The sequence below is a fragment of the Penicillium longicatenatum genome (genome assembly GCF_028827895.1).
Source record: "Penicillium longicatenatum strain IBT 33135 chromosome Unknown contig_1_segment0_segment0, whole genome shotgun sequence".
NCBI classification, from domain to species: domain Eukaryota; kingdom Fungi; phylum Ascomycota; class Eurotiomycetes; order Eurotiales; family Aspergillaceae; genus Penicillium; species Penicillium longicatenatum.
Window position 1 is genome coordinate 3,971,083 of NW_026643119.1, and position 21,701 is coordinate 3,992,783.

General features: G+C 48.8%; 8 protein-coding genes across 8 annotated transcripts; 4 read left to right on the forward strand and 4 right to left on the reverse strand.

Annotated features, from left to right (window-relative positions):
* Window positions 1-401: 401 nt before the first annotated feature.
* On the reverse strand, window positions 402-1,922 carry N7484_002262 (SNG1 family protein; the record flags this gene model as incomplete). Its single annotated transcript, XM_057112682.1, has 1 exon — window positions 402-1,922. The coding sequence occupies one exon, from the start codon at window positions 1,920-1,922 to the stop codon at window positions 402-404; it is 1,521 nt and encodes a 506-aa protein (XP_056977419.1).
* Window positions 1,923-2,445: 523 nt separating this feature from the next.
* Window positions 2,446-4,234, reverse strand: N7484_002263 (Cytochrome P450 61; the record flags this gene model as incomplete). Its single annotated transcript, XM_057112683.1, has 4 exons — window positions 2,446-2,481; window positions 2,554-3,802; window positions 3,865-4,015; window positions 4,069-4,234. 4 exons carry the CDS (start codon window positions 4,232-4,234, stop codon window positions 2,446-2,448), a joined length of 1,602 nt encoding a protein of 533 aa, XP_056977420.1.
* An 898-nt stretch (window positions 4,235-5,132) lies between these two features.
* Window positions 5,133-6,740, forward strand: N7484_002264 (Zn(II)2Cys6 transcription factor; the record flags this gene model as incomplete). Its single annotated transcript, XM_057112684.1, has 4 exons — window positions 5,133-5,421; window positions 5,474-5,757; window positions 5,822-5,946; window positions 5,996-6,740. The coding sequence occupies 4 exons, from the start codon at window positions 5,133-5,135 to the stop codon at window positions 6,738-6,740; spliced, it is 1,443 nt and encodes a 480-aa protein (XP_056977421.1).
* A 429-nt stretch (window positions 6,741-7,169) lies between these two features.
* Window positions 7,170-8,141, reverse strand: N7484_002265 (alpha/beta hydrolase; the record flags this gene model as incomplete). Its single annotated transcript, XM_057112685.1, has 1 exon — window positions 7,170-8,141. The coding sequence occupies one exon, from the start codon at window positions 8,139-8,141 to the stop codon at window positions 7,170-7,172; it is 972 nt and encodes a 323-aa protein (XP_056977422.1).
* A 378-nt stretch (window positions 8,142-8,519) lies between these two features.
* N7484_002266 (Gfo/Idh/MocA family protein) lies at window positions 8,520-9,768 on the reverse strand (the record flags this gene model as incomplete). Its single annotated transcript, XM_057112686.1, has 3 exons — window positions 8,520-8,905; window positions 8,961-9,119; window positions 9,168-9,768. 3 exons carry the CDS (start codon window positions 9,766-9,768, stop codon window positions 8,520-8,522), a joined length of 1,146 nt encoding a protein of 381 aa, XP_056977423.1.
* Window positions 9,769-12,077: 2,309 nt separating this feature from the next.
* On the forward strand, window positions 12,078-14,519 carry N7484_002267 (phosphoketolase family protein; the record flags this gene model as incomplete). Its single annotated transcript, XM_057112687.1, has 1 exon — window positions 12,078-14,519. One exon carries the CDS (start codon window positions 12,078-12,080, stop codon window positions 14,517-14,519), a length of 2,442 nt encoding a protein of 813 aa, XP_056977424.1.
* Window positions 14,520-14,712: 193 nt separating this feature from the next.
* On the forward strand, window positions 14,713-16,098 carry N7484_002268 (putative zinc metallopeptidase; the record flags this gene model as incomplete). Its single annotated transcript, XM_057112688.1, has 1 exon — window positions 14,713-16,098. One exon carries the CDS (start codon window positions 14,713-14,715, stop codon window positions 16,096-16,098), a length of 1,386 nt encoding a protein of 461 aa, XP_056977425.1.
* Window positions 16,099-17,065: 967 nt separating this feature from the next.
* kin1 (putative serine/threonine protein kinase Kin1) lies at window positions 17,066-20,086 on the forward strand (the record flags this gene model as incomplete). Its single annotated transcript, XM_057112689.1, has 3 exons — window positions 17,066-17,386; window positions 17,466-18,093; window positions 18,147-20,086. 3 exons carry the CDS (start codon window positions 17,066-17,068, stop codon window positions 20,084-20,086), a joined length of 2,889 nt encoding a protein of 962 aa, XP_056977426.1.
* Window positions 20,087-21,701: the final 1,615 nt, after the last annotated feature.

A 21,701-nucleotide genomic window follows, 5' to 3' on the forward strand; every position in this document is an offset into this window, starting at 1 on the left:
ATCGACTTGACTTAGCACAATGCCGGCTTTTCACCTGGCAAGTGACACAGATTTTGATTATGCTGATCCTGGTGGGCGTTCATGGGAGATAACGGCAGGGGTTTGAAGACAAGCGCCTTGTTGGCAATATGCCTGCTAATCCTCATATCCCCCACACCAATGAATCATACCTATTTAGCCCGTGCTCGAGTTATAGTTGTTCGGGCTTTGAATATTCCCAATTCAGCAAGGCCCCATAAGTGGGTCTTTCACGGAGTATTTCTTCCGTGAGCCCTATATGAGCTCGACTCATCCATCTTCGCGGGTAAATTGTTCTGAAAATTATGGATATATTCGATTCATAGACTTATGCTTTTTACAACCCAGTTCCGACAAATAATAGGACCCACATGGTTCAAAATTCACTGCTTGTATGGCAAATAAAAGGAGGGCCCAGTATTCTCGCGACTACTTTCTGCCCTCTCAGCAGGCCGTGATAATTCCCGCCGAATAATACCAACCAACTCCTCCTTCTCCTCGAGGGTGTTCACAGTTCCCCGTCGTTGCATAGCAGCTCCTTCCTCCGGCTCGTTGAGGGGCGTCTCCCCCTCCAATGCATCCTGTCTAGTCTCTTGTGCCTGTTTCTCAGCAACAGCCGCCTCAATGCGCTGCTGCAACGACTTCTCCTCTGCCTCTTGTTTAATAACGCCATAATGGGCCCGTCGATAAACGCCAATCGAACTGAGAACGATGCTGACAACCTCATAAGCGAACAAAACAGGAAGCGCATAGTCGAGTTGAGGGTTGCAGCCACCAGACCAGATATCAATTAAGACCTGGAATACACTATGCGCCGGGAGCGCGTACCCGACTTTGTAGAATGCCGGCGAAAGTTCAAATGGGAGGAGGATGGAGGTGACGTTCAGTACCACCCAGGATATGAGCGCCATGGGGAGTAATGGAGGTGGGAGCCAGATACTGAAGACGTCCAGCACGAGGAAGTTCAAATGAGCGAATAGCCAGAGTGTCATCCAGGTGAGCACGAATTGATTGCCGTTTACATGCCAGCCGTGTCGGAAGGCCCAAATAGCACCTGCTGTGCTGAGAGACCCAGCGAGAGTGTAAAGGCCAGAAATAATTTGACGCACTATCACAATCCGATGGGGCGAGATTGCGGTGTAGAGTTTGAATTGCTGATAGAGGCCATTGATGAATCCTAGGTAGAAGAATTCCTGGATCAGGATCAGGATGATGACAAGGGTATTGTAGATCAGTCGCGATCCTTGTTTTGTTGTTTGGATATCTAGGGAGGCTAAAGTCCAGGGATCGACAAATGCGGCAATCGCTGCAGAATCCGAGCTGTTCACAGTCTGGAGCAACCGTTTCCCGTCTTCTTCGAAATAGGCCACTCTTGCAGCTTGTGATAGTGATGTCAAGCTTTCAGAGACAGCAGAGTCGACTACGGTGGGATAGCGCGCTTCATTCCACACCATCGTGAAGACGTCGCTTGAGTTGTATGAGGAAGCGGCTAAGCCTCCTCCTAGCGCGGCGAGTAAGCGATTTGTTGCATTGGGCGCGGTGTATAATGCTGCCCAATATTTAATATTGCAAACAGCCTCGACGGTAAGATCAGGTTGGGGGAATGCCAGAGTGGACTGCTCCATCAGAGTTGGAAACCCCGGGCCTTTGAGTTTCTGATAGGCATCGCGGACAGCTGTACCGATTGCGCCACCATCATAATCGACGAAAAGAATATTGATGTTATGAACATGTGTTGTCTGCTGGAAAAGTGATCCGAAGATGTAACAAAATAGGCCCAGAAACAGAAGTTGCAGGACAAGGAGATTGATGACGGCAGCTTTTAGCACGGCCAGTCGAAGGGGTCGAACGGTCGGGTGATTGATACCGAGCCGCTGCTGCCGAGCTTTCGGATAAAACCCCATCGAACTAGTAATCTGACGGAAATGATTTTTGAAGTCGCAGAAGGCTTAGCGCCAGCAACTTTGCTTATGGCTATCAGTGAGGTGAGGTTATGAATGAGTCATCAAAAGTTCAGAACCCGAGTCGAAGCTTTGGAAGAAACGGGAGGCGGGGATTGCTGGCGCTATATATCCTATTGGCTTCTAGGTTTGTGGCGGAAGCAGAGCTCGTGTCAGATTTGGATAATGCATGCCCAAGATTACCTTCGAGTGAGAACCTGCCAAGCCGGCATGATATCTGCTTTGGCCTTAAGGGCATCACTATTGAAGAGTTTAAATAGATTGGAATACAAATTTAGTGTGATTTGTCATGACGTGAAGAGTCAAACGCGCTGAAATGAATAATTAAGTTGGGCGCGACCCTGCATACCAAGCCCGGACCCAGGCAAGGGGGATATTACACATCCTAGATGCTTCCCCTTCTCATCCTAATCAAACGCCGAATAACCAAACACCGAAAGAACGACTTGTTGCCATTAATACTCTTTTAAGAGCGCTTAGTGAAGACCAACTGAGCCCCATCCTGAATGATTATGAATCAGCACAACCCCCCGTCACAAAGCCGAACACCGATAAGATGTGGGATGGAACTTACCATCGGGAAAAGCGTCGCAAACACTCTGATTTCCTCCGATTTATCCGTGGCATGGTGCGTCCAGTCAAGTTCCATTGCAGCCTTACCAATCATCGCCGCCATGGATAGGGGCACATATCTCCTCGCAAGGCAGTCATGTGCTCCCGCTCCAAAGACGAGCCAATTCTTCGTTTTGGACTCGGCATCCCCCGTGATCCAGCGCTCAGGGTCAAAGACTTCCGGCTCTGGGTATGCTTCGGGATCATGCAGAGCCGGGTAACAAGATGGAATGACCATAGATCCCTTTGGAACAGTATAATCCGGCGTAATAGGGAAGTTCTTCTTAGCCAGGTAAGGAACGAAGATAACCGGTGGTCTATGGCGGAGGAGTTCTTTGATAACGGCGCTGGTGTAGGTAAGCGATTCCAACATAGCGAGATCACAAGGCTTGCTCTTATCACCATCGCGGGCAGCGAGGTTCTCCTCGCGAAGACGATTGAGTACATCGGGTCGTTGGGCGAGGATCTGGAAAAGCCAGGTTGTCGCACTGCTTGAGGCATCCTGTGAGGCGAAGAGGAAGCTGAACAAGGTCTCGCTGATCTCTTCGTTTGTGAACTCTCGGACTAGGTTTGTGGGCTTTGCAGCGTCTGTTTCGCCCGCGGCAATTTTCTCATAGTACTTTTTCGACTCCATCATATGCAATACCCAATGATCCACGATACAGGTTGGGGCTGCTCCGGCTGCCATATTCTCCTTACATCTCGCTGCGCACTTGGCGAACTCGACGCGGACTGCATCGGATATCCGTTTTCCTTTCCATGGCTTTGTGAAGGGGATGTAAATCGACAGAGGGACGTTTACTAACTCGAGGGCGGCCGTGGCATGGTAAAAGTCATCGGCAATCTTTTTAACTGCGTCTTGGGAGATATAATCTCCAAAGAAAGTACGGCATGAGATCGCACAATTGATCTCACGAAACATGGTCATGAAAGCCATTGGTTGATTGCCATTTTCTTTGCTAGCGGTGACGAACTTGTCAAAGTAATGGGTGAATACTTTCTCTTGGATGGGGAAGTAGGTTGCCAAGGCTCTGTTGGTGAACAGAGGTGTCAACCCTCTCCGATATTCAGTATGGGCTTTGCCTTGCAGAAAAACCCAATTTGTGCGTCCCAGGATGTCTTTAGCAAGAGGCACTATGCAGGGCTCGGCGTACGAAGGGGACTTGAACACCTTGTGTGCGATATCTCGGTCGGAGGCAAGGACAACAAATCTGCAATATGTGAGTAAAAGCTCTGGCAATATGTGTTCAAGATGTAGTGCGAATGTACATACTTGTGGAACACGGACACGCAGCTGAGGGGCCCGCTCGCCCATTGCGCAAGGTACTCTTCAAACTTTGGGTCAAGGGCCTGGAGAAAGGGGCCGATAAGGGGAATCTTAAATGAAGGCCCAGCAATAGAGCCTTTGCGCTTGATATACATGACTTAAGCTGTCATTAGCCGCAGGATCCATGGAGACGGTGTTCGAATTGCGTACCTTGGTCGTAAACCACCACTCCCAGCAAAAAAGTCACAATATATTGCCAAGTGGACCAGCCGACAAGGGCGCTTGGTAGGATCCCTTCGAAATTGGAGGGCCCAGTAGGCCATGTTTGTGGGAGCTCATGTTGAGCGCTAGAGTTGCTAACGAACTCAACTGCCATGGCGGTGATTTATTTTGCTGGCGAGGAGCCTTACAACGTCTGGCACACTTAGGAGGGATGCTCCAGCGCTTTCTTATAAGATTTTCAGGTCAGCCTCTAGCCTTCTTTGTGGGTCATACAAGAGAGACAAACATTAGAATTTAAGGTAGGCAGGAGTTGTCGGCATTCTGTATAGTACGTACTAAAAAAGACGGTTTTCGGGACATGTCGACCCCTGGCGGCTCGATGGGTCTGGCAAATATGCGATTGTGTGGAAATTGTATCATCATTGCCCAATTAACATCAGATCAGACCGTACGATTTCCAGGCTATCCAATTAAGTCATTTTGATATCCTAAAGACGCTCGATGCCGTAAGCATAGTTCAACGGCATTGACATAGATTGACCACGGGGTCTAGTCCTATTTGGGCTAGCGTTGAAATGGCCTCCGGGGTCTAGTCTTGAATAGGCAATCCACATTCAATTCCAAGCGGGGGATCTGCTCATTTCTTCGTGAGCATTGTATGATCGATCGGAATTTCCGGGCATGGGGCAATTAATAGCCCCTGAACGGAGGAAGAGCCCGTATTACAAGGCCATATCACCACCCAGAACGGTGGGCTTCCTTTCCTACTTGGTTGCGGTGCTGCCTCTTTATACGGCTTGGTGAAGAAGTTAGGGATTCTCCCAGGAACCAAGATCAATTCACTATCCTCTCATAGCTCATACTGCATGTATATGCGATGTCACCCAATGGAAATTGGCAATAATGTAGTTAGATAGGGCTATTTGTAGCCTATAAGCCCCCAAGGCGGTGTGGGGCTTCGTAGCAAAGACTAGATTGTCTCCACCATCTCTTCCTCCTGGAATTAATTGTTCAACTTGCACAAACGCGCCGGGTCTCGTTCCCTCCCCAAAATGCGCCAAACGCTACGTCGGTCCTGCGCTGCCTGTTTCAAGTCTAAAATTAGCTGTGATCTTCGTACACCCCGCTGCTCTCGTTGCAACAAGCGTCAAATCCAATGTGTCTATGCCAATGAACCTTGGGCGGCGCCGGCTGCCCCCGGGAGAGAAGAGAGCGCTCTAACAAAACCTCTGGATGTATCCATTTCATTGACCGACTGCACATTCGGATCCCTTGATCCATTCGATTCTTATCCACAGACACGATTTCCGCGGGAGCAAGTCCAACGTCTTATATATGGCTGTACGTATGCGCTGCATGAAATTGTTGAACGACGTCTAGCTTACAAGTCTAGTCCTTCATAAGATCGCTTTTCAATATTATCCTCTCGATATGAGCACCACATCGAACCCATTCCTTATCTCTTGGTGGCCACTTGCTCTCGGCGATCCGGCTTTATTCCATGTATCCTTACAAACAGCATGCCTTGACGAAGAGTTGTTGGCGCAAAAAGGTTTTCAGTCCTCGGAACTTCTCATGGCTGATTCTGTTGCGCTATTACGGCGCAAAGTTGAAAATATGTCACTGGCTGTACAAGACGGTACTATGAATTCTGTCATCACCTTGGCAGCCATTGAGGTAAAACTTCTAATATCCACCAACTTTGCGCTAAGGCCAATCACTGACAATATCGCCTATATAGTTCGGCAAAGGAAATGTCGATGTCAGCCAGATGCACGTTGATGGAGTGAAGAAATTGGTCAATATGAGAGGTGGCATCAATTCAGTGAGGCAGACCAGCCCGCTTACTGCCCGAATGGTCAGCTGGTGAGTAACCCGTGAACACCCGAAGAAGTAAGATGCTGATTTGCGGAAGGGTGTCAATGCTCATAATGGGTCATCCTCAATTCGACACTCAAGACGACGTCGGTCTTGGAGATGGCATACCTTGCATCCCGGAATGGCAGCTGGACCCAACCGCCCTTAATGATTTATCCGGATTCAATAACATTGACGTCGACTTTGACGTCTGGAATGTTTTCATACGCCTCCGCAGCGTGTTAGAACGATCACAGCGAATGCCTTTCTCACCAACACAACTTCATGATCTCACCTGCTTTGTCATACACCGACTTCTTCTCTCTACCCCGAACACGGAAAGCTCCCAACCGTCACCAATCACCCAATCTCTTCGCTACGCAATTATAATTTATATGCTCATCATCCAGGGGCCAACCTACTACTCACATGCAGTCATTATGAATACAATGGTCACCCGGTTCGTGGAATGTTTCAAGCAAATTGAATCAACACCTCGTGTGTATGACTCACTTGATGTTTGGTTTATTTCAATTGGACTGTTGACTTCCACGGGCACGACCAATTACGAGTGGTTTGTTGAGAAAGCACAAATCGTCTCAGAAGCTTTGCAGTTGCATGATTTTGACGATACCCTCGTCCAAATTAAAAGCGTCTTGTGGTTGGAAACACCACAGGCCGACGAAAACTTCCGATCCCATTGGGACAAGATTTTTCATGTTGAGTACACGCCGGAGTCTCTGCAATCTATGCAACTCACGTTCAGTGTCTCCCCAAGCAGCAACATTGCTGAGATCTTATAAGAAATCATTTACCAAATTAATATATCACAGAGCAGAAATATTCGGGACATATCCGGGGCAGGACCTTGGATAACGTAATAGATCAAACCTAAACGAACAGAATTGTTCTAAGGAACTGCTTCCCATTAGGCTTATACTTCAATTATACCACAAAAAGAGTTTCCGAACAAAATTTGCAATCTTTGCCTTAACAACCTATTTCATCTACGGTGATGAGACCAAAATTGGCATACTGTTCTCAAAATCGTATAACCATAGTATTTACAGCATGTTTGTTAGGACTTGAACCGCGCATCCTGTAAATGAGAAAACGAAAAAATTTCAAAGTCTATACACTTTCACATACGAGCCTTCTCTGCACTTTGCTTTTGACATCCATAGATGATTGCGCTCTGGCTATGCAAACACAAAACAATAATAGACAAGACCTTACGAGCGAAGCATCTCAACAGCCAAATCATAAGCCAAATTCTTCTGCTCCCACTCCCGAGTACCAGGCAAAGCCTTCTTATCCCACCCATGATTACATTTCGGCATCCTCTGATAAACAACATTCCTCTTCGGATCCTTCTTCAGCTGCACCGCTAACCTTTCTCCCTCATCAGCAAGAATATCATAACCAGCCGTGATAACAAGAACATTCTTCGGAAACCGCGCCGGATCAGCAAAAACAGGAAGAATCCTCGGATCCTGTCTATCGACTTCAGCCTGAACATAACACCGCGCAAAAAGACGCATAGTGGATACGGGGATCGTCCGCCCACCCGCCTCCGGCGCAACCAATGTAGCCGGATCATTGTGGCCCTCAGTACTGGGATAGAAAGTAATAACAGAACGAAAGGTGTCTTTCGGGAATAGAGTCGATGCGGCGACTAATGCTAGATTTCCTCCGGCACTGAAGCCTGACACTGCTACGCGAGTGAGATCATAATGTGCGGGTTGCTGCAGGACCCATTTGACGACGTCTTCGACGTCGTGCACTGCAGCTGGGAAGGGGTTCTCGGGTGAGAGTCTGTATTGAACATCTAGGACAGTGTAATTTGTGCGTTGGGTGATTTCTCGACAGAATGCGTCATCGCTACCGTGAGCTGGGATGACGAACCCACTTCCATGGAAGTTGATCAACACAGGTCTTGGTTCTAGGATGTCCGTCTTTGATAGTGAAGGTTTGTAGATATGGACTTTGATTTTGCGTCTTGGATCCCGTGATGGGAGGTTATGGACTGCATCTGGGTTTGAGGTGAAGGTTCCTTCAACTAGTCTGACTAGGACCCTTAGGATTAGGGCACTGATTTTTAGTTGGAGGTAGGCTAGATAGGTTATCAGCCACATTTTGACGGTAATAAATTGATCGTCGGATTCTGGGCTCTCGGCCTCTTTTATAGTCTCCACCAGCATCATCTTGGGTCGCGTGCAAAATTTCCTCGTCAGAAATTTTTTTTTCTATTGGTCTGTGCGGCTTATGCGAGGTCCACATAATGTGCACAAAACTTGGAGGCGCAAGCAGGTTTTTAAGGTCGGGACGGCGGCAAGAATCTGGATTTAACTTTTCTGGCGGAAAATGTGCCCAGATTACGTAGTTTGATGTTCCTGGTTCCTGTATACATACTGCCAACTGGTCACGAAGATTTTTTCCCTATTAAGAAAAGTGGGTCTACACGTAGAGATCTGAAGTCTATAGTCCCTATGCACTATAGTCTTTAATTTTCATCTCTTTCCCAGTCTTGATTCCAGTCAATGAAAATAACAGTTGATCATTCTGTCAGTCTACGGACTCTATTAGCCCTCTAACCAGCCCGCAATCTGCTCAGCCCTCTTCGCTGCATCCTCCAGCGACACATACCCCGACTCATCCCTATTCGCAAAACTAAGCAAGGAATGATGCACTGATCGTGCCGGAATAGGCACCTCCATCTGCCTTTCCGACCAGGTCCACGAGACCTGATCCACTTTGTCCGTATCGAATTGGTGCACTGCGATGGTCACCGGCTCCGCGTATGCGTCGGCTTGCAGCGAAATACCAGCTGGCGCGGTTAATCGGATCGTGCCCGTTTCTCCGGTCAAAGTCCATGTCAATGATGGATCGCCAGGGTAGGGCTGACCACGATGAAAATACGCGATAAGACTGGCGTTAGCACGCACATGAGGGGATTCAGGTAAAGATCCTAGTTTCTAATTAGCGCCTATAATATAGGTTATCACTATCCTAATCCCACTTACCATGTAGACTTAGCAAGTCAGGTACATCGGAGCGAATAGAGTCAATTATCGCGTTCGTTTGGGGATCTCGAACGCGGATATCCGGACGCTGGATTTGGAGGTGTACATCGTCCGTTCCAGGGATGATATCGCCCACAACGGATTGAATATAGTCAATGACTAGATATTCTTAGAATAGAAATATAGCGCAAGATTTGTCTTTCTTACCATGTCCAACTCCAATCGTGATCGGATTTCCTCCAATATCCCTCTCGGCAAAATACTTCAGTCCCACCGGCAAAATTTCACGATCTCGCGTGCCTCCAAAAAATCTCACTTCACTACTGAGTAGCCTCCCAATCTTTCCTGATGCGAGTATCTCTTTGACTCGTAAGACTGGCGGCGCAAACCGTCCCTGTAATCCCACTGCCACACGGCCCCCACCTTGAGCGGCGGCAGCAAGCAACTCATCTATTTGGCTCTTGTTCGACGCGATTGGCCACTCGATATATACATCCTTTCCAGCCAGGAGACTAGGCAGGACCGTCTCGAAGTGCTTATCGACTCGGGTGTTACAGAGGACGAGGTCAATGGCAGGGTCCGCTGCGAGGGAGGCGGGATCGCCGTATGGTTTTACAGTAGATGCCTCCAGATTGTAAGTCTCGATGGCATTTGATGCTGCGGTGGTACTGCTGTTGCATAGAGCTTTGATGGTGAAGACGGTCTTACCACTAGGGGAGAGAAGGGAAGGGAGGTGGGCGGCGGCCGCCCAGTTGGTTGTTGCTCCGGAGGATAGGCCTATAATGGCGGTGCGTAGAGGAGTGGTCATGTTGCTTTTTTGATTAAAGAGGTTTGGTATTTATCAATTGATTTAGGCTGGTTTGTGATAGCTGATTTCCCAGGGCGGACGATTGAGGGCTTTTATAAGGGTTCGATGGCCATCTATGTCTTGGAAGGATTGAAACTAAAATGGCGACTTTTTTACTCTGATGGCACTATCACTTTATTATTTGCTTTACCCCTCCTTTCTTATGATATTACCAATCCTAAATTGACCGCTGAAACCAACTCCGAGTCTCTGACTAATTGTCTATCTACAGTTCGATCCCGAATCACAGACAACATGTGGGGCCGTGACGTTGAATGGATTACAAATCACCTATATCCTGTCCTTTGGCAGGTGGGTTCACTACTGTAGATTTTATAAACGATATAGGACTGAAGTATTATATACGTCCCTTCAGGCTAGTGCGATCAATGTTTAAAAGCAATCTCTAACTCAGCCTCCAGCTTTTCAATTTTGAGGGGCCTGTCTTTCCCCAGACACACTGGTAATCCAGATATCAACATACTTTATGTGTAACACAATTCTATTTGGTACCTAAATTTTTTAAGATAAATGTTATGTAAATCTGTGAGCCTTGCGGCAGGATTGATCAGTTAAGCATCCAGCGTAGCTTACGTCCTCCAGACATTGTAACTAGTTAACTTCAGGTAGCCATCTCTCGTGCCTTTCTGATTCTTCCGTCGCTCATCATCCTCAGTCCTTGTAGGGACATTTCGAGATGCCATGGAACAGACTTGTTGAATTTTTTACTCAAATGCCCAGATGTTCCGCATCAACATAGGCCCCTCGATTCGGCTACGAGCCCATTTAGGTCCTGTGCGACCGCAACGCAGCTTTGATCTCCTCAACCGCAGGAAATTTTCGACCAAAGGCTCTCGGTACAGCCTCTTATTACTGTTGAGATCGGTAGATCCCAGCTTATAGCTTCGATCGCTGATATGTATGTCATTTAGGGCCCAATGGCGCTTCTATGCGTCTAATCACTAGGTCCCAGCAGTGGATTGTTCGCACCTCTAAAGGCTCTTCTATCCATGTTTATGCTATTCCTGTGGGAATATTCCTCAATTATTGAACAATCCATTTTTTATTTTATGAATTTGAACATTGTATAGAGACAATCTTGTTTGCTGATCTCATTCTGGTTCACGAATTTAGGGATCATTACTCATCACAAGCCCGAGAAGAGATGACAGTAACAGGTCCAGATATTCAGTCCTTTAACTGAGAAGATGGTATAATGATGTTGACAATATTTATGGGCACGACCTCTGGGTCAGCGTCTCACCAAAAAAGAATGGCTGAAATTGTACTTTCACGGGCAACTGAGACCGATTGGATAGAGAGATAATCAGCTATGTACTGTTTTAATCAGGTGATCTCGATATGAATTATATTGACCATGTGCTAGTCCATGCTGTAAATGTTTTACAACGCAAGTTGTTGAACCTTCCCGCTTACACAGGAATTGGGGTGGCTTTGGGTGGCGTTCTAACCGACTGGCCCATGGACCCAGATGAGGGGCCTAGACTTAGTAGCCAGAGACAACACGATACACTAGGTGGTCGCACGATTGAATCGGGGTGCCTGTGGGACGCTGTGGCAATATCAAAGTTCACCTGATTATCTGACCTTGTGTACCCATGATCTTGGGACATTGCCGATGATCTCCAGATTGACACCCTCGTCTCTGACCAGTGCCGAACACAGTTTCAAGATGAGATTCTTAGCGAATTCCGAGTTCTTTCTCGAATTTCTTTGCCAGTCGTTGACTATCCTTGTCTTTTTAATATAGCATTATTAATTATTCCCGGCAATTGCAATCCGGATATCGGCGGAGGTAATCTAAGATGGTCGATGACCAAGAGGAACAATTCCCGTTTAGTGAATCTTGGAACAACGAAAGCTCGGTTATATTAAGCGACCTTCCAAAGAATCCAAATGGCCAATCTATGTCATCTCACAAATATGGGGAAACATGCAGGGATCAAAAGGTAGTAGTGGTGCGTTCATCAACGGCTACACGTCATTGACTGCTTTTCCCGGCCGGATCATGACAAAGTACAGTCCAGGGATCAGGCCACTCATCAATCGACTTCTAATGCATTTTCACCAAGAAAACAAGATTCGGCTGGAATTGCCTGTGAAACTTGGTCCTTTATATTAACCTTGGAATCTGCCCTTCTTTCTATCTTCCTCATCATCGCCTCTCTACCTTCGCCGACCATATACTTCATCACATTGATTCCATGATTTTCATCGTCAGGTCGGCTTCACTTACACAGTAATTCATTATGGCCTCTCATTCCAATGATGCCCAAGCCAAAAGCATCTCGCCTTACGGAGATGCCCGCTCAACGGTATCTGGGAAATGCCTCGACCCCGAAGAGGTCCGCAAGATGAACGGGTATTTTCACGCCAGCTTGTACCTATGCCTCGGCATGCTCTATCTCCGTGAAAACCCGCTTCTTAAAGAGCCCTTGAAAGTCGAGCATCTCAAAGCTCGACTGCTGGGACACTGGGGATCCGATGCAGGCCAGTCTTTTACTTGGATCCACATGAACCGCCTGATCAAGAAATACGATTTGGATGTGCTTTTTATTTCTGGCCCTGGCCATGGCGCCCCTGGAATTATATCCCAGTCTTACCTTGAAGGTGTCTACTCGGAGGTGTTCCCGGACAAGACCGAGGATGTTGAGGGCATGCAGAAATTTTTCAAGCAGTTCTCGTTCCCCGGTGGCATTGGAAGTCATGCTACACCCGAGACTCCAGGTAGTATTCATGAAGGTGGAGAACTTGGATACTCCATCTCGCATGCCTTTGGAACTGTCTTTGATCATCCAGACCTCATCACTTTGACCATGGTTGGTGATGGAGAGTCCGAGACCGGTCCTCTCGCGACGAGCTGGCACAGCACTAAGTTTCTCAACCCGATCACCGATGGAGCCGTTCTTCCTGTTCTTCATCTCAATGGATACAAGATCAACAATCCGACGGTCCTTGCGCGTATCAGTCATGAGGAATTGACTGCATTGATGGTCGGTTATGGCTGGAAGCCATATTTCGTGGAGGGAAGTGATCTGGATAGCATGCACCAGGCCATGGCTGTCACACTTGAGCAGTGTGTGAAAGAGATCAGGGAGTATCAGCAACAAGCCCGATCATCGAATAAACCATTCCGTCCCCGATGGCCCATGATCGTTCTTCGCACGCCAAAGGGCTGGACCGCTCCGAGAGAAATTGATGGAAAGCTGCTGGAAGGTTTCTGGCGCGCACATCAAATCCCAATTACCGATGTCCTTACCAATCCTGCCCATCTCAAGGTCCTTGAAACCTGGATGAAGGGATACAAGCCTGAGACGCTCTTTGATGAGAATGGCAAGCTTATTTCAGAACTCAGGGAGCTTGCACCTGCTGGTAATTCGCGCATGAGTGCCAACCCGGTCGGCAATGGTGGTCTCCTGCGCAAGCCATTGCAATTGAATGACTTCCGTAAATATGCGATCAAGGACATTGTCCCCGGAAAATCCTCTGCAGGAGGCATGGCTAACATGGCTAAGTTCCTTCGTGATGTAGTCGCGAAGAACATGACCAATTTCCGCCTCTTTGGCCCTGACGAAACGGAGTCAAACAAGCTGGCTGAGGTCTACAAGGCAGGCAAGAAAGTTTGGATGGCAGATTATTTTGAGGAGGACAGCGACGGAGGCAATTTGTCTCCGAGTGGACGTGTTATGGAAATCCTTAGTGAGCATACTTGCGAAGGCTGGCTCGAAGGGTACATTCTTTCTGGACGCCATGGTCTCATCAACAGTTACGAGCCTTTCGTGCACGTCATCGATTCGATGGTCAATCAGCACTGCAAGTGGATTGAAAAGTGCCTTGAGGTGGAATGGCGCGCAAAAGTTGCCTCTCTCAACATTTTGATCACAGCCACTGTCTGGAGACAAGATCACAATGGTTTTACTCATCAGGATCCTGGATTCCTGGATGTGGTAGCCAATAAGAGCCCCGAGGTAGTCCGAATCTATCTCCCACCTGACGGAAACACCCTTTTGTCCGTCATGGACCACTGTCTCCGCAGTGTGAACTACGTGAATGTCGTCGTGGCAGATAAGCAAGAGCATATCCAGTTCCTAAATATGGAGGATGCCATCGCACATTGTACGAAGGGTCTTGGAATCTGGGACTGGGCCAGTAACGACCAGGGCGAGGAGCCAGACATCGTGATCGCATCTTGCGGCGATGTCTCGACACACGAGGCTTTAGCTGCGACCGCACTCCTGCGCGAATATGTTCCTACTCTCAAGGTTCGTTTTGTGAATGTCGTGGACCTCTTCCGACTGATCTCCGGGATCCATCATCCGCACGGCATGCCTGATCGCCAATGGAAGGCCATTTTCACTGACAACAAGCCGATCCTCTTTAACTTCCACTCTTATCCCTGGCTTATTCACCGATTGACCTACAAGCGACCTGGTCAACATAACCTGCACGTTAGGGGATACCGCGAGAAGGGTAACATCGATACTCCGTTCGAATTGGCGATGCGCAACGGAACCGATCGGTTTAGTTTGGCCATTGATGCAATTGACCTGATTCCTTCTCTGGGAAATACTGCATCGAGTGCGAGAGAGAAGCTTGCTAATGCACGTCTCGCTGGTAAAGCGGAGGCTTTCGAAAATGGCCTGGATCCTGAGTATATCCGCAACTGGACCTGGCCATACGCAAAACAATAGTTTGGTGGATATGAAAGAGGCTCGAACAGGAAACATGTTGTTTATTTTAATTTTTTATTATTAGTCAGGGTATCTAATGCATGAATAATTGAGAATGGAACGGCGTTCTGCGGCTCAAGACGGACTTCCCCGCGAGTGGAGCATCATAAAAGACACGGCTCTAATCTCTGATACACCTTTTTCATCCCACACCATGCCGCCTCCTAAATTGAGTGAGAGAATAAGATCAATACAGGGAGTAAGAATCGCTGGGTGCTCATCTGCTTGTAATATCGACTTCGAGTACCCGTCGGATTCTCAAGGCACAATCGCATCAATCACCCCGCACGACTCTTCCGCAGATGACATCCAAGCTCCTCTTGCTTTACCGGCCTTGACCCACCCACACATTCATTTGGACAAAGCATTTGTTCATAATGCACGCGAATATTCCAATCTCCTACCTTGCACGGGCACTTTCCAAGAAGCCTTATCTTTCACCACCAAGGCCAAAGAGAACTTCACCTATGCTGATCTTTTGAGAAGAGGGGAGTGGCTGTTGGCCGAGTCTGTTTCCTCGGGAGTCACAGCAATGAGGGCTTTTGTAGAAGTCGATCATACAGTTCAGTTGGTCTGTTTAGATGCAGCGGTTGCCCTGAAGAGCCAATGGAACGAGGCCTGTCATATTCAGATCGCCTGTTTCGCCCAAGATCCCATTTTCTCCAGCGAATACGGGGAAGAAAATCGCACTTTGCTCGAAAAGGCTCTGGGAACTTATTCGCAGATTGACGTACTGGGAACCACACCCTACGTGGAATCCAGCGTGGAGGCTTCAAAGAAGAACATCGCATGGGCGATTGATCGCGCTTTACTCCTTGACAAACATGTCGATTTCCATCTGGACTATAATCTGGATCCCGGCAAAGAGGCGCTCATCTGGTATGTATTGCAGACACTGCAACAACGAGGCTGGACTAGTCTATCTACACGGAGACGCGTGATGCTCGGACATTGCACCCGCTTAACCCTCCTCACCGATGAAGAATGGCACGAAATATCTCGCTTCATCCATGACAATGATCTTCCCGTGAGTTTCGTCGGGTTACCAACTAGCGATCTATATATGGCCGCGCCGCCGGACCAAGGAGGTCCCCACCAACGGCCCAGGGGTACCCTTAGAGTTCCCGAATTGATCCGTAAGCACAATCTGGACGCAGTTATTGGTGTTAACAACGTTGGCAATGCTTTTACGCCGTGGGGCTCTGCCGATCCCTTATTTTTGGCCTGTGTTGGGGTGGGGGTTTACCAGGCAGGGGCACAGGATGATGCTGGACTTTTATATGAATGCGTGTCCACTCGTGCCAGGGCTGCGATTGGTCTTTCGGCTGACACTAGTCTAATTTTGCAACGGGGTTCATGTCTGGATCTTGTCCTCTTCCATGATCGAGATGATACCGGTTGTGGAGTATCCCGTCCACGTATGAGCGTGGCTGAAGTGGTTTGGGATCCACCGGCGCGAACTAGCAGAAGCGTTATTACCAATGGGAAGGTGCAGGTCGGACTTTCAGGAGTCTATGAGGTGAAGTATGAATTTGCATGACATGGGAGTTTAGTGCTAGGTCAAGTGCTAGGTCAAGTGCAGAGTTTCAATCTAATTTGGGATACTTATAGTGGGTCATGTGATTACGTATGACTTATTGGAATGTTGCGTGTGATTTGTCTCATCGAGATATACATTTTGAAACTACTCCGTATATAGAAAAAGTACACAGAAGAGGTCTCTCAAGCTCTATCTTGAATAAGGACCATATTACCTAACATGGTGATGAAAACCCTGCTTTGCCATATACCTCAGGTCTAGATCTCCACTAAACTCAGTGCCTGATGGAACCGGGAACGCAACGTCATGGGGCGTAGAAGTGTACCCAAGGGGCCAGAGGGACCAAATGTCAGGGGAGATAGAAACGGTGCAACAATCGAATCCCAGGTCACACCCAGCTCGAATTCAAATAGAAAATTAGATGAGTTCTAGCGGTCCGATTACAGGGCTTTGGGCTTTGGGCGTGAGAGTCTGACCCCTGTCAAACCTACACCTCTTTCCTTCTTCCCCTCCTCCATCACTTCTGTCATCTTTCTCCCCCTTGATTATTGGGTTTCTCGAGTTCTCTCCTTTCACTCTTGTTTCCTCCAACGGGTGGATGCACCAGCCCGTGGGGCTCGTACCGTTCGTCAGCCTCTCCCCGCTCGCGCCCTTTGACCGCTCCAACTTCATCTATCCCAACCCAGACCCGTCCTAGTCGTTATGTCGGCACCGGCGCCTGCCTCGAAGTCGCCTACGGTGGTTCGCAGTCAATCCACTTCCTCTCGCCCCGCCCATTGGGCGCCTTCTGATTTGCCCCATCGGACTCGAAGCGTGGCGGTCCGATCGTCAAACACGTCCCAGCCCCCTCCACAGACACAATACTCACACTCTAAAACCCCCCTCGTATGACCGCCGTCCACCGACAAACCACGCTGCGCTAGACAGCGTCGCCCGCCGGGATTTTGAGGCATCCAATGTCCACAAGATGCCATCTCGCCGTGAACCTTCCTCCGAGCGCTCGCAAGAGCGCCCGGTCACGGCAACTCGTACCGAGTCCACCCGACGACACCAGCGCACTTCCTCCACTCAGGGTCATCAACGAGATAGCGTTGATATGACAGGCACCGCTCCTGCAGACCGCGCAACTGATTCCTCGCAGAATGCGACCGCCCCAACCGCCCCCACACAGCCGCGGCGTCGGACGACGATCACTACACCAACGGGCCAATGGGCCCTGGGGAAGACGATTGGTGCGGGCAGCATGGGAAAAGTAAAGCTCGCAAAGAATATGGAAACCGGTGAACAGGTACGTTTTTTCCCTTCAATCCTAGTCGGGATTCATATCTGCTATTAAGCAAGATCGTTCTAACAATGCCACGTTCCAGGTTGCTGTCAAGATCGTCCCCAGACTTTCAACCGAGGAGCATCGCAACGGTCGAGAAACGGAGAGAGCAGACCGATCAAAAGAAATCAGAACCGCTCGAGAGGCTGCTATTGTGAGTCTTGTCAGCCACCCATACATCTGCGGAATGCGAGATGTGGTGCGTACAACATATCACTGGTATATGCTCTTTGAGTATGTCAACGGAGGTCAAATGCTAGATTATATTATCTCGCATGGAAAGTTGAAGGAGAAACAAGCCCGCAAGTTTGCTCGTCAGATCGCCAGTGCTTTAGATTACTGTCATCGCAACAGCATCGTCCACCGGGATCTGAAGATCGAGAATATCCTGATCAGCAAGACTGGTGATATCAAAATTATCGACTTTGGTCTCAGCAATCTCTTCTCTCCCCGAAGTCTCCTGAAGACTTTCTGTGGTAGTCTTTATTTTGCTGCTCCAGAGCTGCTCCAAGCAAGACAATACACCGGGCCCGAAGTCGATGTCTGGAGTTTTGGCATTGTTCTCTACGTTCTGGTTTGTGGCAAGGTGCCTTTTGATGACCAGAGCATGCCTCAGCTCCATGCAAAAATTAAGAAGGGTGTTGTGGAATACCCACCTGGCCTAACAACTGGTATGCGTTTCCCTATACGAGATTCCCGGGAATCAGTTACTGACCTCTCACAGAATGCCGACACATCATCTCTCGTATGCTTGTGACCGACCCCAAGCAGCGCGCTAGCTTGGCCGAAATTATGAGCCACCCATGGATGAACAAGGGCTTTAATGCACCTCCCGAAAATTATCTCCCCCAGCGAGAGCCGATTCAGCTTCCCTTGGATCAGGAAGTCATCGAAAAAATGACAGGCTTCGATTTCGGTTCGCCGGATTATATCACATCCCAGTTAACAAAGGTGTTGGAATCAGAGGAATACCAACACGCTGTACGACTCAATTATCGGGAACACCCAGTGAATAGCCAAGCGGAGCGAAAGCGCGGCGTCTTCGACTTCTATAAGCGACGCAACTCCGCTGCTAGCCGTGATACTCTATCAGCACCTTCCGCTGAGGCAATTCAGTTAGGGAATGATCCTCTGAACGCTTATAGCCCGTTTGTGTCTGTTTACCATCTTGTCAAGGAGAAACTTGACCGAGAAAGATTGGAGAGTCGCCCTGGTGCTATTAGCATTCGTCCGACTCCGGTCGATGCTGGCATGCCCGAGTTAGCACCCCCAGAGGCTGCCCACACCAACCAATACTCAGTTCCAGGCGAAAAGGACACCGGTCGACGGTCTCGCCCTCGAGCCAGGACCCATGGCGAGGAGGAAGTTGTGGAGGGTATGAAAAATCTCCATACTTCCTCACCGTCTGGACACGCAACCCCGGACACACCTGCCAAGAAAGAGAGCGCCGCTGCTGGTATTTTGCGACGTTTCAGCACCCGCAAAACCAAAGAGCGCAGTCGGGATGTCGAACGGGAGCGTATCAGCACCCCCAATACCCCGACGCTCAATGTGCAACCACCTGTCGATTCCGCGTCCCCATTGCACCGTGGCTTTAGTGTGCGAAGGACTCGACGCCCTGAGCCAGAGCCCCCTCTACCCTCTGCGGGAAGCCAGCCTCAACACCGAGACTTGCTCACAGCACCGGGCTCGGGCTCGGGCGACCAAACTTCGCAGCCTAACAAGTTTTTGGGACGGTCCACCAGCGTTAACTCCGCCGATTACCGACCTCGAAGAGCTGCTCGGAGGGGCGAATCTGATACTTTGGACGTTGAACGTCAGCCTCCCTCGACAAGTGGCTCGGACCAAGTTAGTCCCAACAACCAGAAGGATCAAGCCGCCTCTGTGAAGTCCGGCAGCCGCACACATACTGCACGTACCATGTCTTTGGGACATGCCCGCCGTGAAAGCATTCAAGCCCGACGTGCTCGGCGGGAGGCTGCTCTCGAGGCCAACGTGCCCGAGGAGACAGATGAGGATATCACCGGTGCAGGCACCGCGTTGGAAAGTGCAAATGAAGGCGAAGACCTCTCTAAGCCTGTTTTCTTGAAGGGTCTCTTCAGTGTGTCGACCACAAGCAGCAAGCCTTTGCCCGTCATCCGGGCTGATATCATCCGCGTTCTGAAACAGCTGGCTGTGGACTACGTTGAGATCAAGGGTGGCTTCAGCTGTCGACACGCCCCTAGCATCGACCTCGAAAAGGTGGTCGACGTCAGCCCTCCTAGTCCAGACCGCCAGGGCCAGGTCTCACACCGCCGCCGCATCAGCTTCGGTGGGCTTCTTAGCCACGACGATAGCCGCGATGAGAGCCGTTCAGGCTCTAACAAATTACACCGTCGGCCCCAGACACAACCCGATCGTAGTTTCGTTTCGAACTCCGATGCGTCGGATGAATACGTTGTCCGCGATACCCAGCAGAGCGGCACGATGGGCGAGCGGGTAGTTGGAGAGACCACCACCCGCGTCCAAAGCGACACTGGCGAGAACTTGGTGCTCCGCTTTGAGATTCTCATTGTGAAGGTGCCTCTGTTCTCCCTACACGGTATCCAGTTCAAGAAGGTCTCCGGTGGTATGTGGCAATACAGAGAGATGGCGAAGAAGATTCTTGATGCTTTGCGACTTTGATTCAGCCGATGGGCTAGATATCTATTTAACACCATGCATATTGGCTTGGGGAACATAGAAGCCTTGCCTAGATGGCACATATTTGTTATTCTTTTCATCTCACGTTCCCCACTAAGTACAAGTACAGGTACAGGTACATTGATCAACGACCTCGCATGAGCGTTTCAGTCTTTTATCCTTGCATTCCAGGGCCTTGTCTTTTTCCCTGGTCTACTCAGCTCGTTCTTAGCCTACCATTCCGGTTGCATCTACCTAGGGCTTATCCTACCTGTGTCCCACTGTCGTTCTAGAAAAGTGCGTCTTCTTGTACATTAATGAAGACATTCCTGGCTTCTGATTTGCATCTCTGCAGTTCTCTTTTAGCGCCGAGGCAGGGATTTGGCGTTGTATAGCCTTTGTTGAGTCTACGAGTCTCTTACGTCTATAAAACTGCTATTGTTTATTATATTGGGTTTGGCTATGTAGAGATAACACATTCTCGGATTTCGTAAATGCGTAGTTAAGCATGGTTTGTGAGCGTATAATCAGGGAGTCTTAGGCTTGACAAGCGACGATGTTTCATTCAAAATAGTCAGCTAGGGATATTAACAGAAAAGTCAACATCCAAGAATGAAAATAGTGAAAGGCCAATAGAGCGGCTAAGCTTGTGCCCCCAACTCGGGTGTATTCGCCACTTACTTCTCGTCAGTGGATACTGCCCCCTGGAGAACAAGGGCTTGGCCGGTCATTTGGAATCCGATCTTGTATATTCAATGCAGTCCCCCCTGCCCAGGACAAGGTTGTCGCCTTCAATCGCGCCCTCCAATTGTAAATTCCATGATCTGGGTATCAGCATCCTTGAAACCAAAATAACCCATGGGTTTCTCGTATCTCCTAATGCATCTGGTGGGGATATTGTGGTGTAGAACCTGGGACCAAATTCATTGTTGCAATTGTCGTTGTTTGGAATCAATCGAGGTGGAAAGCCATTAAACTGATCAGCATATACTGAGAAAGTCCCTCGAACTACAAGTCCACTCCCAAATGTCTAATGAACCGGGCTTGTAATTCCAAGATGGTTTCTCCAAATTCTCCGTGGATTTGCATGACAACATTATCTTCCAATGACTGGGTTGGGTTTGCCCAGGAACTCAATTTCCTTCTTCGGCGTTTCAATTCAACCCGATTGCTTTTGCAGATTCCGAAATTGAGGAGGCACCCTCCCATGGATCCGCTGATGTCGCAATTCTGGGGATATTCTTGTGTCTGCATAGAATAGGGCTTGATTTAGAGGATTTTTGAAACACCTCATCGAGGATATGGAGTGATCTCGTAGCATTTCGCATCTCACAAAGTCTCCGGTACGAAGCTGCGTCTGGTACTCCACGATTTTAATCTATGAGAACAATGATCTTACGCCTCTTATTGGATCATCGTGGCCCCTTGAAGCAGATTTGGCGATGGTCTGAACCCAAAAACATTAATGCAGGAAGCCAAAAGGTCGGCGTAAGAAAAATGTTAGCGAGAAAATGCCAGGCGAGAATGAGTATGAGTGATGACAGAAGATAAACATGAGAGAAGACGAGGGATGATTAATGACTCTTGTATTCCCTCGCGATAGTCACTAATGGCGATC